This window comes from Hyperoodon ampullatus (genome assembly GCF_949752795.1).
Source record: "Hyperoodon ampullatus genome assembly, chromosome: 5".
Lineage (NCBI taxonomy): Eukaryota > Metazoa > Chordata > Mammalia > Artiodactyla > Ziphiidae > Hyperoodon > Hyperoodon ampullatus.
Genome location: NC_136918.1, coordinates 24,953,884 through 24,969,458, shown reverse-complemented (window position 1 = coordinate 24,969,458; position 15,575 = coordinate 24,953,884). Strand labels below are relative to the sequence as shown.

Sequence of the window (15,575 nt, the reverse complement as noted above, 5' to 3'; positions counted from 1 at the left end):
ACATTTAGATAGGTCCGTTTTATGTTGCCAAAGGGGTGGTCTATTTGAGTGGTTTTTTTCTCTAGAATGCCTGAAAGCAAAGGAAAATATTAACCTTAAAGGTGATTAATATTTAAAGTTCCATTTTCGGTGTATCTTTCTTTCTCTAAAAATGAAGGACACGAGTATTCTGGCCCCTGTAGGACTTTAACAGTAGCTTTCTACCAACCACAGCCCCGGCTATTGGGCAGCACGGATACCGCGAGGTCTACGGGGCGGAGCCTTGGAGGGGGCGGAGCTTAGCGTGACATTTTGCGACTAGGATTCCACTGGCTTCACCTGCAACATCTTTCGCTGTGGCGTGACGAGCTGAAGATTCGAAGGCGCCAGGCCCAGCCCCGCGCCAGACGCCGTTCCCATAGAAACCTGAACTACAGGACCAACTGCAGGAGGCAGCCCCGGAGCTCCGAGGACTCGTCCCGTACCGCGCCGTCCTGCCGTCCCCGCATCGCGCCGCCCCGCCGTCCCCGCATCGCGCCGCCCCGCCCCGGCTTGCCTCAGCCGTCGTCGAAACCCGTCACAGCGTGCAGGATCGAGCGCCTCCTCGCCCTCTGCCAGGCCCCGGGGGCGCCGTCCGTCGGTCGAGGTCATGGGCAGCCGGTCCCGCAGCCCCAGTGCCTACCCTGCGGACTGGTGGGGACCGCAGACCGAAGGACCCGGCCCCGCCAAGCGCCGCCGAACGGAGGAGCCCGAGGGCCCCGAGTCCGAGTCCGAGGCGGCGCCCAGCCTGGACAACCTGACGGGACCTCCGGCCGCGGACGCGCTCACTTCCGTACTGGTCCTGCCCGCCGGCTGTGCCCTGCACCTGCCCCTAGATGACGTCGACGTGCTGCTGGAGCCCGAGCCCACGTCTGTGCTGCAAATGTCTCTCGGAGATCACATCCTCATGCTGGTCCCCGAGGCCCTCCTGGGCTGGGGCGTGGAAGGCCCGTGGGGACAGGGCCTGCAACGGGCCGCTTTCCTGAGCGCTCCAGGGGAGTACATGGCCCTGGAGCCGGGATTCTTCTGCGCAGCTGTCCCAGAGATCGCCCGCCAAGAAGAGGTCAACAGCGAGGAAGCAGATGCCGAGCTCCTGCCGCCTGGGATGGAGGCTGAAGCCGGCTCCGTCGCTGAGCTCCGCAGCATCACCGCAAGGGTGTCGGGACCCAGCGCGCAGGGCTTTGTCCCAGAGCCCTGTCCTTGGGCGCCCAATCCTAGTCCAGAGAAAGGCTCTCCTCACCACGACGACAACCTGGACATGCACCTTCTGGAGCCCTTTCCGGACTCACCACTCCAACCTCTACCTCCCTCTCCTATTCCGGGTCCTCACGAGCGCCCCCAACGCCCTTATGGTCCTAAGCGCAAGGCCCAGAGATGTCTGTTCCCGGAATGAACTCCACCCCGGTACACACACACACTGGAGGCCCAATGCATTTCCCGGCGTCTTTTACACTGAATGTCCTACAACCTGGAAATTAAGCATCTCGTGGGCCAACAACTCCTTTTTCCCTCCAGACTGGCTATAGTAGCAGGAGAAGTTATGTCAGGAAAAGAAAGCAGACTCTAGACCTCATCTTTGAAATGGAAAATCTGCCCAGGGATACCGGACAATGTGTGTTCAGACGTCGGGACTTCTTTAAACATCATTCTCAGGCCTATCCATTCCCGCTCGTTTGCATCAGTTATTTTCTCTCAAATTCTACTCTCTCCAGCACCATGCCCTATTGCTACCCTATTTCTCCCCAAACCAATAAATAACTGGATTTCTCATGTTATATGTTTTCCCATGAATTTATAAAGATTTTTAGCCATGGCTTTTCTCTTTCTTGGTGCTTTGAGCTGCTCTCCTGGAAAGCTGCAAAATCGTATGATGGTTACTATACATAATTGTATGATGTTTGTTCATAGCTTCCTCTTAACCTGAGGAAGTTCTCTTCCAGTCAAGTTCACTTTTCATTATGAATAAATGCTGGATTTTATCAGATGTTTTCAGCATGTATTAGGATACACATTTCCTTTTTAAATCTGTTCCTCTGGTTATTTTGACTCAGAGACTGATGTAAAATGTTTGCATTCCTGCTATTCCACATTATCCATACCTTCTAAATTCTACCCCGAGTTTTTTCTTTTGTAAATCAAACCTCTAACTTTTAAAACATTAATTTAGGGGCCTCCCTGGTGGCGCAGTGGTTAAGAATCTGCCTGATAATGCAGGGGACACGGGTTCCAGCCCTGGTCCGGGAAGATCCCACATGCCGTGGAGCAACTAAGCCCATGAGCCACAGCTGAAGCCCGCGCACCTACAGCCCATGCTTCGCCACCAGAGAAGCCACTGCAGTGAGAAGCCCGTGCACCTCAACGAAGAGTAGCCCCAGCTCACCGCAACCAGAGAAAGCCCGTGCGCAGCAACAAAGACCCAATGCAGCCAAAAATAAATAAATAAAAAATTAAAAAAATAAAACATTAATTAATTACCATATTTGTTTCACATTTTTATAAAAGAAATAAAATCTACAGGTAAAGCTGAAAACAAGATGGTTTCAGTTTTTTTAAACATCAATACTATTTATATTCACCAACATGCTTTAAACATTTCCTCTCTACCTTTTTATTCTTATATTCCACTCTCAAAGTCTAGCCTCAATTTTCCTCTTGCTGAAGAATATACTTTAATAGTTCTTTCCACTATACCCTATGTGTAGTAAATTATCTTGGTTTTGTAAATCTCAACATGTTTTGTGTAGTACACTCTCATAGTCTTGTATATCTGAAAATTTTTATTATATATTCATTCCTAATTCTAAAGTGTTATTTAAGTACTTTAAAGACATTACTCCATTGTTCTGCCATTTTTTATTGTTGGTGCAGGCAAGAGGTCTCTGCCAATCAAGTTGTTATTCCTTTTATATTTGATTCAGCTGTTCATTAGCACATTTTTAAATTTTATTTTATTTTTTAATTGAAGTATAGTTGATTTACATTGTTGTGCTACTTTCTGGTGTACAGCAAAGTTATATATTTTTTCCATATTCTTTTACATGGTTATGGTTTATTACAGGATATTGAATATAGTTCCCTGTGCTATACAGTAGGACCTTGTTGTTTATCTGTTTTACATTGAATACATAATAGTTTTATATCTGCTAATCCCAAACTCCTAATTTATCTCTCCCCCACCCTCTTTCCCCTTTGGTAAACATAAGGTTGTTTCCTATGTCTGTGAGTCTATTTCTGTTTTGTAAATAAGTTCATTTGTATCATATTTTAGATTCCACTTACAAGTGATATCATATGATATTTATCTTTCTTTGACTTACTTCACTTAGTATGATAATCTCTAGGTCCATCCATGTTGCTACAAATGGCATCATCTCATTCTCATTTATGGCTGAGTAGTATTCCTTTGTATAGGTATGCCACATCTTTTTATCCATTCATCTGTAGATAGACATTTAGGTTGCTTCCATGTCTTGGGTATTTTTTTTCATTTATTTATTTAATTTTTGGCTGTGTTGGGTTTTGTTGCTGCACGTGGGCTTTCTCTAGTTGCAGCGAGCGGGGGCTACTCTTCATTGCAGTGCGCAGGCTTCTCATTACCGTGGCTTCTCTTGTTGCAGAGCACGGGCTCTAGGTGCATGGGCCTCAGTAATTGTGGCATGTGGGCTCAGTAGCTGTGGCTCGTGGGCTCTAGGCTAGCGGGCTTCAGTAGTTGTGGCACACGGGCTTAGTTGCTTGGCGGCATGTGGGGTCTTCCCAGCCCAGGGCTCAAACCTGTGTCCCCTGCACTGGCAGGCAGATTCTTAACCACTGCGCCACCAAGGAAGTCGCCAGTTGGCTATTTTAAATAGTGCTACTATGAATATTGGGGTGCATGTATCTTTTCAAATTAGAGTTTTCTCGGGAGATTTGCCCAGGAGTGGGACTGCTGGACCATATAGCAACTCTTTTTAGTTTTTTAAGGAATCTCCATACTGTTCTCCATCATGGCTGCACCAAGTTACATTCCCTTCAACACTGTAGGAGAGTTCCCTTTTCTCCACACCCTCTCTAGCACTTATTATATGTGGACTTTTTAATGATGCTCATGCTGACCAGTGTGACGTGATACCTCATTGTAGTTTGATTTGCATTTGTCTAGTAATTAGTGATGTTGAGCATATTTTCATGTGCTTTTTGGCCTTCTGTATGTCTTCTTTGGAGGAATGTCTATTTAGGTCTTCTGCCCATTTTTTTTTTTTTTTTTTTTTTTTTTTGCAGTACGCGGGCCTCTCACTGTTGTGGCCTCTCCCGTTGTGGAGCACAGGCTCTGGATGTGCAGGCTCAGCAGCCATGGCTCACGGGCCCAGCCTCTCCGTGGCATGTGGGATCTTCCCGGACCGGGGCACGAACCCGTGTCCCCTGCATCGGCAGGCGGACTCTCAACCACTGCGCCACCAGGGAAGCCCTACACTGAAGTCTTTAATGCATTTTGAGATGACTTTTGTGTGTGGTTTGAGATAGTGGTCTAGTTTCTTTTTTTTTTTTTCTTCTTAGCATGTGGCTATCCAGTTTTCCCAACACCATTTTTTCATCTAAATTTATTTATTTATTTATTTTTGGCTGCATTGGGTCTTCGTTGCAGTCCATGGGCTTCTCATTGCAGTGGCTTCTCTTGTTGCGGAGCACAGGCTCTAGGCACACGGGCTTCGGTAGTTGTGGAACAGGTGATCAGTAGTTGTGGCTCGTGGGCTCTAGAGAACAGGCTCAGTAGTTGTGGCGCACGGGCTTAGTTGCCCCATGGCATGTGGGATCTTGCCAGACCAGGAATCGAACCCGTGTCCCCCTGCATTGGCAGACGGATTTTTAACCACTGCACCACCAGGGAAGTTCCCCCGTCACCATTTATTGAAGAGACTGTCCTTTTCCATTGTACGCTCTTTGCTCCCTTGCCATGAATTAATTATCCATATATGTATGGGTTTACTCCCAGGTTCTCAATTATGTTCCATTGACCTAGGTATCTGCTTTTCTGCAAATATAATGCTGTTTTGATTATTGTAGCTTTATAATATAGCTTTAAATCAGAGAGTGTGATACCTCCAACTTTGTTCTTTATATCAGGATTGCTTTGGCTGTTCAGGGTCTCTTAGGGTTTCATGTAAATCTAAGACTTTTTTATTCTATTTTTGCGAAAAATATCCTTGGGACTTTGATAGAGATTGCATTGAATCTGAAGATTGCTTTAGGTAATATAGACATTTGAACGATGTTATTTCTTCCAATCCATGAGCGCAGAACACTTTTCCACTTATTTGTCTCCTCAGGCAAGGGAAACACAAGCAAAAGTAAACAAATAGGACTACACCAAACTAAGAAGTTTCTGCACAGTAAAGGAAACCAGGAACAAAATGAAAAGGGAACCTACCTAATGGAAGAAGATCCTTGCAAATCATATATCCAATAAGGGGTTAACATCCAAAATATAGAACGAACTCACAACAACAACAAAAATAAAACAACCCCAAAATGGGTATAGGACATTTTCCAAAGAAGACATAGATGGCCAATAGACATATGAAAAGATGTTCAACATCACAAATTGTTAGAGAAATGCAAATCAAAACCACAAAAGTCTATTTCTCTTAAAGTCTATGTCTCATGTAAGTATTGCACCCCAGCTTCCTTTTTATTTCCATTTGCATGGAGTATCTTTTTCCATCCCCTCACTTTCAGTCTATGTGTGTCTTTAGATCTGAAGTGAGTCTCTTGTAGGCAGCATATATATGGGTCTTGTTTTTGTATCCATTCAGCCACTCTTTTTTTTTCAAAACAAACAACTTTTTATTGAAGTATAGTTGATTTACAATGTTGTATTAGTTTCAGGTGTACAGCAAAGCGATCTATATATGTATATATTCTTTTTCAGATTCTTTTCCATTATAAGTTATTATATACAAGATATTGAATATAGTTCCCTGTGCCATACAGTAGGTCCTTATTTATCTATTGCCCTATGTCTTTTGATTGCAGCATTTAGTCCACTTACTTTTAATAATTATTGATGTGTATGTTCTTATTGCCATTTTATTAATTGTGTTGGCATTGTTTTGTAGTGCTTTTTTCTTCCTTTCTTCTTCTTTCATTCTTTTGTCTTGTGATTTGATGACTATCTTTAATGTCATGTTCAAATTCTTTCCTCTTTTTTCTGTGTGCATCTATTATAGATTTTTCTGTTTGTGTCTATCATGAAGTTTATATACAGCAATATATTGTTATATGTGATTGTTTTAAGTTGCTGATCTCAAATCTCAAATGCATGTAATAACCCTACAATTGTACTCTCCTCCCCTTATGATTACTGTTTTTGACATCATATTTTACATCTAATTATTTTGTGTATCCCCAAACTGCTTATTGTAGATACAGATGATATTACTACTTTTGGCTTTTAACCTTCCTACTAACTTTGTACATGGTTGATTTTCTATCTTTACTGTATATTTTTTAAATCTGTCTCCTAAGGCAAAGGAAACAAAAGCCAAAATAAACAAATGGGACCTAATTAAACCTAAAAGTTTTCACACAGCAAAGGAAACCATCAACAAAATGAAAAGACAACCTACTGAATGGGGGAAGATATTTGGGAATGAGATGACCAATAAGGAGTTAATATCCAAAATATATAAACAGCTCATACAACTCAATAGGAAAAAGCAAACAACCTGTTTTAAAAATGGGCAGAAGGAACAGGATAGAAAGCCCAGAGATAAACCCATGCACATATGGTCACCTTATCTTTGATAAAGGAGGCAGAAATGTACAGTGGAGAAAGGACAGCCTCTTCAATAAGAAGTGCTGGGAAAACTGGACAGGGACATGTAAAAGTATGAGATTAGATCACTCCCTAATACCATACACAAAAATAAGCTCAAAATGGATTAAAGACCTAAATGTAAGGCCAGAAACTATCAAACTCTTAGAGGAAAATATAGGCAGAACACTCTATGACATAAATCACAGCAAGATCCTTTTTGACCCACCTCCTAGAGAAATGGAAATAAAAACAAAAATAAACAAATGTGACCTAATGAAACTTCAAAGGTTTTGCACAGCAAAGGAAACCATAAACAAGACCAAAAGACAACCCTCAGAATGGGAGAAAATATTTCCAAATGAAGCAACTGACAAAGGATTAATCTCCAAAATTTATAAGCACCTCATGCAGCTCAATAGAAAACAAACAAACAACCCAATCCAAAAATGGGCAGAAGTCCTAAATAGACATTTCTCCAAAGAAGATATACAGACTGCCAACAAACACATGAAAGAATGCTCAACGTCATTAATCTTTAGAGAAATGCAAATCAAAACTACAATGAGATATCATATCACACCAGTCAGAATGGCCATCATCTAAAAGTCTAGAAATCATAAATGCTGGAGAGGGTGTGGAGAAAAGGGAACACTCTTGTACTGCTGGTCGGAATGTGAATTGGTACAGCCACTATGGAGAAGAGTATGGAGGTTCCTTAAAAAACTACAAATAGAACTACCATATGACCCAGCAATCCCACTACTGGGCATATACCCTGAGAAAACCATAATTCAAAAGGAGTCATGTACCAAAATATTCATTGCAGCTCTATTTACAATACCCCAGAGATGGAAACAACCTAAGTGTCCATCATTGGATGAATGGATATAGAAGATGTGGCACACATATACAATGGAATATTACACAGCCATAAAAAGAAACGAAATTGAGCTATTTGTAATGAGGTGGATGGACCTGGAGTCTGTCATACAGAGTGAAGTCAGTCAGAAAGAGAAAGACAAATACCATATGCTAACACATATATATGGAATTTAAGAAAAAAATGTCATGAAGTACCTAGGGGTAAGACAGGAATAAAGACACAGACCTACTACAGAATGGACTTGAGGATATGGGGAGGGGCAAGGGTAAGCTCTGACAAAGCAAGAGAGAGGCATGGACATATATACCCTACCAAATATAAAACAGATAGCTAGTGGGAAGCAGCCGCATAGCCCAGGGAGATCAGCTCAGTGCTTTGTGACCACCTAGAGGGGTGGGATAGGGAGGGTGGGAGGGAGGGAGACGCAAGAGGGAAGACATATGGGAACATATGTATATGTATAACTGATTCACTTTGTTATAAGGCAGAAACTAACACACCATTGTAAAGCAATTATACTCCAATAAAGACGTAAAAAAAAAAAAGTTTATACAACTCTCCTCAGTACTCTGTAATAACGTATATGGGAACAGAATCTAAAAAACAGTGGATATACGTATAACTGATTCACTTTGCTGTACACCTGAAACTAACACAACATTGTAAATCAACTACACTCCAATAAAAATCAATTAACAAAAATGGGCAGAAGAGGTGAACAGACATTTTTCCAAAGAAGACATAACAGTTGGCCAACAGGCACATGAAAAGATGCTCAACATCACTAACCGTCAGAGAAATACAAATCAAACCACCATGAGATACCACCTCACCCCTGTAAGAACACCTAACATCAAAACGACCACAAATAACGAATGTTGGCTAGGTTGTGAAATAAAGGGAACCCCCGTACACTGTTGGTGGGAATGTGAATTGGTGCAGCCACTGTGGAAAACAGTGTGGAGGTTCCTCAAAAAACTAAATAGAATTACCATATGATACAGCAGTTCCACTCCTGGGTATATATCCAAAGAAAACAAAAACACTACTTTGAAAAGATACATGCAGCTGAATGTTCATGGCAGCATTATTTATGGCAGCCAAAATATGGAAACAACCTAAGTGTCCATCAACAGATGAACAGCTAAAGAAGATGTGATGTGATATGTATATATGCATGTGTGTGTCTGTGTGCATGTATATACTCAGCCATAAAAATAGAGTGAAATTTTGTCATTTACAACAACATGGGTAGACTTGTAGGGTATTATGCATAGTGAAATAAGTCAGACAGAGAAAGACAAATACTGCTATGTTATCACTTAAACATGAAATCCAGAAAATAAAACAAACTAGTGAATATAACAAAAAAGAAACAGATTCACAGATATAGAGAACAAACTAGTGGTTACAAGTGGGGAGAGGCAAGATAGGGGTAAGAGATGAAGAGGTATAAACTACTATGTTTAAAGTAATTAAGCTACAAGGATATATTGTACAACACAGGGAATACAGCCAATATTTATTTTTTGGCCGTACCACGCAGCACTCGGGGATCTTAGTTCCCTGAACAGGGACTGAACCCGGGCCCCCTGCAGTGGAAGCATGGAGTCTTAACCACTGGACCTCCAGGCAAGGGCCCATAGCCAATATTTTATAATAACTATAAATGGAGTATAATCTTTAGGAATTGTTCACCATTATGTTGTACACCTGAAACATAACACTGTAACTCCATTATACCTCAATGTTTAAAAAACTAAAAAAAAACCCCACAATGAGATATCACTTCATACCGGTTAGAATGGCTTTTATCAAAAGGCAAGAAATTAAAAGTGTTGGCGAGTACGTGGAGAAAAGTGAGCCCTCATGCGGTGTCGGTGGGAATGTAAACTGGCACAGCCACTATGGAGAACAGTATGAAGATTCCTTAGAAATTCAGGAATAGAACTACCATATGATCCAGCTATCCCACTTCTGAGTATTTATCCAAAGTATATGAAAACACTAACTTGAAAACACTTATGCACCCTCAAGCTCATTGCAGCATTATTTACAATAGTCAAGATATAGCAACGACCGAAGTGCCCATCAACCAATAAATGAATAAAGAACATGTGAAACACAATATATACAATATAGATACAGCCATAGAAAACAAATAAAATCTTGCCATTTGCCACAGCATGGATGGACACTGAGAGTATTATGCTAAGTGAAATAAGTCAGCTAGAGAAAGCCAAATACCATATGATTTCACATAGATATGGAATAAAAAATTTTTTAAAAAAACATACAAAGTAAATGAACAAACCACACCAAACCAAAACAAACATGGAGATACAGAGAACAGAGTAGTGGCTACCAGAGGGGAAAGGATGAAATGGATAAAGAGGATCAACTCTGTGGTGACTATACAAACTAAATCTTTGTTGGTGAGCATGCTGTAGTGTGTACAGAAGTAGAAATATAATGTTGTCCATATGAAACTTATATAATGTTATAAACAAATGTTACCTCAATAAATAATAATTTTTAAAAAAGATATAAATATAGCAATGATTAAAATGACTATCTGTGGAATTTAAGTTCCAGTTATGGAGGGAAGTGAAGAACTGATAGTTTAAGTTTCACCGAAAAGATGAATTTTTCCAGAAGGGCATAAGGATTGATGGAGTTTGGATATGTAAAGGGCTAAGCTAGAAATTTAGGAGGTAGCCACTCCTCTGAGAATAAATCTTTTAAATTGTGATTATAGAGGGGGACACAATTTGGAGTAATTGTTACTGAGCCACGTTCATTTGCCTCACACACAGAAAGCCCAAATCTGAGATAGAGAGGTTTGCAGCAGAGAAAGAGTTTATTCACATGGCAGTCAAGCAAGGAGAAAGGAGAACAAATCTCAAATCCATCTCCCCAAAGGCCAGGGGCTAGGGATGTTTACTGAATAAAGAATTAGGGTGGCCTGAGGTGCAGGGAGTGTGGGGAAAGGTGACTGGAAATAAGAAAAAGATGAGGTCGGGACTTCCCTGGTGGCGCAGTGGTTAAGAATCCGCCTACTAAAAAAAAAAAAAGAAAAAAAAAAAGAATCGGCCTACCAATGCAGGGGAAATGGGTTCGAGCCCTACTCTGGGAAGATCCCACATGCCTCGGAGCAACTAAGCCCTTGAGCCACAAGTACCGAGCCTGCACTCTAGAGCCTGCGTGCCACAACTACTGAGCCCGTTTGCCACAACTGCTGAAGCCCACGCTCCTAGTGTCCGTGTTCCACAACAAGAGAAGCCACCGCAATGAGAGGCCTGCACACTGCAACGAAGAGAAGCCCCCGCTCACTGCAAATAGAGAAAGCCCACATGCAGCAACGAAGACCCAACGCACCCAAAAATAAATAAATAAATAAATTAAAAAAAAAAGATGTATCGTTATTCTCGGCAGGTGCAACTAAGCTACATGCTTCTTCAGAGGATGCATGTTCAGAAAATGGCAACATTAGCATATTCTCAGGGTGGAGGTTTTGGCCCTCTGACATCAAATGGCCACCGATCAGACACTCTCGCATGCCCGAGGGGAGAGTCGGTTGTCCCAGCCAGTCTTAAGCAGCTGAAGTTCAAACTGGACAACTGACTCCAAGTTCCAAAAAAACAACTCGGGCAAACACCATAACACTGTTACATCAGAGGTACTTATCTATAGGGGTCGTGAAGAGGCCTTGTAACTTACTGTTTAGGCTACATGATGCTTGGAGGATATGCAAGTTTTTGTAAAAACAGTTAAAGTGAGCTTGACCAGTGAAGGCAGTCTACAGTTTACTATTTACTAATTAAGTTATAGTCTAATGGATGTAACTGATGACTACCATATAAGTTTCATAATGACAAGGTAAAGAGTGTGAGTCAATGAGGTAGGAGGGAGGACAAAATTACTGAAGAGGAAGAGAACTGAGAAGCCAAGATGTGGGGGCAGGAGGGATCCATGACAATATTAAACTCACCACAAATTACAGCAGGTATGGAGTGAGTGAGAATTACAGTGAATCAAGTGCGAAAGTCTTCAAAGCCTGTGATAGAGACATTTGCTACACATACATTTGATAAGTGACTGGTAGTAGTATGACTGAACCCCAATGTCTTTAAACAATATTTTGTTTATTTACAGAATGTGGTAATACTATGAAGGCCATAGAGAGAGGGATGAGATAGAGAGTAAGTGAAGAAACCATTCCAAACAAAATGGTCAGAAATGCCCTTTTCAAGAAAGTGCCCTCAGAGTTGGTCTTTGAAGAAGGAACCAGCACTGCAAAAAGTTGGAGGAAAAGTTGAAACCTAATTTTTTTAAGTAAAAAAAAATAGAAGATGGGAATGTTTCAAAGAATTAAATATAATATTGGCTAATAAGCATATGAAAAAAATGATCCACCCTGACTGGCAATCAGAAATGCAAAATGAAAACACAATGATGTAGCATTTTACTACACCAGGTTGGAAAACAGTTAAGAGTCTATCAATAAGAAATGTTTACAAGGATGTAATGAAATGGAAACATACTCTGCTCACAGGAGTTTAAACTGTGAAAAATATTTTGGGAAAAAAAAAGAGGAAGGCGTTACCTATTAACATTTTTTTAATTTTTTAAATAATTTTTAAATTTATTTATTTGTTTGTTTATTTATTTATCTATTTATTTTTGGCTGTGTCTGGTCTTCGGTGCTGCATGCTGGCTTTTATCTAGTTGAGGCCAGCAGGGGCTACTCTTGGTTGCAGTGCACGGGCTTCTCATTGCAGTGGCTTCTCTTGTTGCAGAGCACAGGCTCTAGGCACAAGGGCTTCAGTAGTTTTGCTGCTCTGCAGCATGTGGGGTCTTCCCAGATCAGGGACCAAACCCATGTCCCCTGCATTGGCAGGCAGATTCTTAACCACTGCGTCACCAGGGATGTCCCTACCTATTAACTTGAAAACACACACACAGGACCAATTAGTAATTCACTCTTAGGTGTATGCAATAAATGTATGAGTTAAGAGTTCATGATTTAAAACCAGAGAAGTCTGCACTGGATGCCTATATCTAACACAAACTTGGTACATATTTAATTCTTGAAACCTCACTTGACCACTCTGAGCTTCAGGTGTTGTGAAAAGTAAAAAAGATCATTTTTTTTCCAAAGAGGGCAGGAAGAAACTTTTGCAGGTCATAGATACTTTTATGGTATTGATTGTGGTGATACTTTCACGAGTGTATACTTATCTACAAACTCAAGTTGTTTATATTAAAAGTGTACAGCTTTTAGTACATACCTTAACTACTGCGCCACCAGGACTTCCCTGGTGGCGCAATACTTAAGAATCCGCCTGCCAATGCAGGGGACATGGGTTCGAGCCCTGGTCCGGGAAGATCCCACATGCCGTGGAGCAACTAAGCCCATGTGCCGTAACTACTGACCCTGCACTCTAGAGCCCAAGAACCACGACTACTGAGCCTGCGTGCCACAACTACAGAAGCCCGTGTGCCTAGAGCCCGTGCTCCGCAACAAAGAGAAGCCACCGCAACGAGAAGCCTGTGCACCGCAGCGAAGACTAGCCCCCGCCCGCCGCAACTAGAGAAAGCCCGCAAGCAGCAACAAAGACCCAACGCAGCCAAAAATACATAAAAATAAAACACTTTTCCAAAAAAATGATCAGGGCTTCCCTGGTGGTGCAGTGGTTGAGGGTCCGCCTGCCGACGCAGGGAACACGGGTTCGTGCCCCGGTCCGGGAAGATCCTGCATGCCGCGGAGCGGTTGGCCCGTGAACCATGCCCACTGAGCCAGCACGTCTGCAGCCTGTGCTCCGAAATGGGAGAGGCCACAACAGTGAGAGGCCCGCGTACCGCAAAATAAATAAATTACATAAAATAAAATAAATAAAGATCATTTTTTAAACCTCAGTAGAATGGTTGACATATAATAAATACTGAATAAAACAATTTAATTATACTAAGATTGTTTTAATTTTATAACAGCTTTTATCTTCAGGAAGCAACTGCCACAAATATTTTACTATTAAGACAGAACTTTACCTAAACATATATGAGTATTTTCCATTTACTTCTGAAATGATAGGCCAAGCATTAAAGGAATTTCATGGAACATTTAGATAGGTCCGTTTTATGTTGCCAAAGGGGTGGTCTATTTGAGTGGTTTTTTTCTCTAGAATGCCTGAAAGCAAAGGAAAATATTAACCTTAAAGGTGATTAATATTTAAAGTTCCATTTTCGGTGTATCTTTCTTTCTCTAAAAATGAAGGACACGAGTATTCTGGCCCCTGTAGGACTTTAACAGTAGCTTTCTACCAACCACAGCCCCGGCTATTGGGCAGCACGGATACCGCGAGGTCTACGGGGCGGAGCCTTGGAGGGGGCGGAGCTTAGCGTGACATTTTGCGACTAGGATTCCACTGGCTTCACCTGCAACATCTTTCGCTGTGGCGTGACGAGCTGAAGATTCGAAGGCGCCAGGCCCAGCCCCGCGCCAGACGCCGTTCCCATAGAAACCTGAACTACAGGACCAACTGCAGGAGGCAGCCCCGGAGCTCCGAGGACTCGTCCCGTACCGCGCCGTCCTGCCGTCCCCGCATCGCGCCGCCCCGCCGTCCCCGCATCGCGCCGCCCCGCCCCGGCTTGCCTCAGCCGTCGTCGAAACCCGTCACAGCGTGCAGGATCGAGCGCCTCCTCGCCCTCTGCCAGGCCCCGGGGGCGCCGTCCGTCGGTCGAGGTCATGGGCAGCCGGTCCCGCAGCCCCAGTGCCTACCCTGCGGACTGGTGGGGACCGCAGACCGAAGGACCCGGCCCCGCCAAGCGCCGCCGAACGGAGGAGCCCGAGGGCCCCGAGTCCGAGTCCGAGGCGGCGCCCAGCCTGGACAACCTGACGGGACCTCCGGCCGCGGACGCGCTCACTTCCGTACTGGTCCTGCCCGCCGGCTGTGCCCTGCACCTGCCCCTAGATGACGTCGACGTGCTGCTGGAGCCCGAGCCCACGTCTGTGCTGCAAATGTCTCTCGGAGATCACATCCTCATGCTGGTCCCCGAGGCCCTCCTGGGCTGGGGCGTGGAAGGCCCGTGGGGACAGGGCCTGCAACGGGCCGCTTTCCTGAGCGCTCCAGGGGAGTACATGGCCCTGGAGCCGGGATTCTTCTGCGCAGCTGTCCCAGAGATCGCCCGCCAAGAAGAGGTCAACAGCGAGGAAGCAGATGCCGAGCTCCTGCCGCCTGGGATGGAGGCTGAAGCCGGCTCCGTCGCTGAGCTCCGCAGCATCACCGCAAGGGTGTCGGGACCCAGCGCGCAGGGCTTTGTCCCAGAGCCCTGTCCTTGGGCGCCCAATCCTAGTCCAGAGAAAGGCTCTCCTCACCACGACGACAACCTGGACATGCACCTTCTGGAGCCCTTTCCGGACTCACCACTCCAACCTCTACCTCCCTCTCCTATTCCGGGTCCTCACGAGCGCCCCCAACGCCCTTATGGTCCTAAGCGCAAGGCCCAGAGATGTCTGTTCCCGGAATGAACTCCACCCCGGTACACACACACACTGGAGGCCCAATGCATTTCCCGGCGTCTTTTACACTGAATGTCCTACAACCTGGAAATTAAGCATCTCGTGGGCCAACAACTCCTTTTTCCCTCCAGACTGGCTATAGTAGCAGGAGAAGTTATGTCAGGAAAAGAAAGCAGACTCTAGACCTCATCTTTGAAATGGAAAATCTGCCCAGGGATACCGGACAATGTGTGTTCAGACGTCGGGACTTCTTTAAACATCATTCTCAGGCCTATCCATTCCCGCTCGTTTGCATCAGTTATTTTCTCTCAAATTCTACTCTCTCCAGCACCATGCCCTATTGCTACCCTATTTCTCCC

General features: G+C 43.7%; 2 protein-coding genes across 2 annotated transcripts; both read left to right on the top strand.

Moving 5' to 3' along the window:
* Nucleotides 1-592: 592 nt before the first annotated feature.
* On the top strand, nt 593-1,411 carry LOC307053951 (proline-rich protein 23C-like; the record flags this gene model as incomplete). The annotated part of the gene is made up of 1 exon (XM_079705422.1): nt 593-1,411. Exon 1 carries the CDS (start codon nt 629-631, stop codon nt 1,409-1,411), a length of 783 nt encoding a protein of 260 aa, XP_079561548.1. The 5' UTR covers nt 593-628.
* Nucleotides 1,412-14,442: 13,031 nt separating this feature from the next.
* LOC307054101 (proline-rich protein 23C-like) lies at nt 14,443-15,225 on the top strand (the record flags this gene model as incomplete). The annotated part of the gene is made up of 1 exon (XM_079705621.1): nt 14,443-15,225. The coding sequence occupies one exon, from the start codon at nt 14,443-14,445 to the stop codon at nt 15,223-15,225; it is 783 nt and encodes a 260-aa protein (XP_079561747.1).
* Nucleotides 15,226-15,575: the final 350 nt, after the last annotated feature.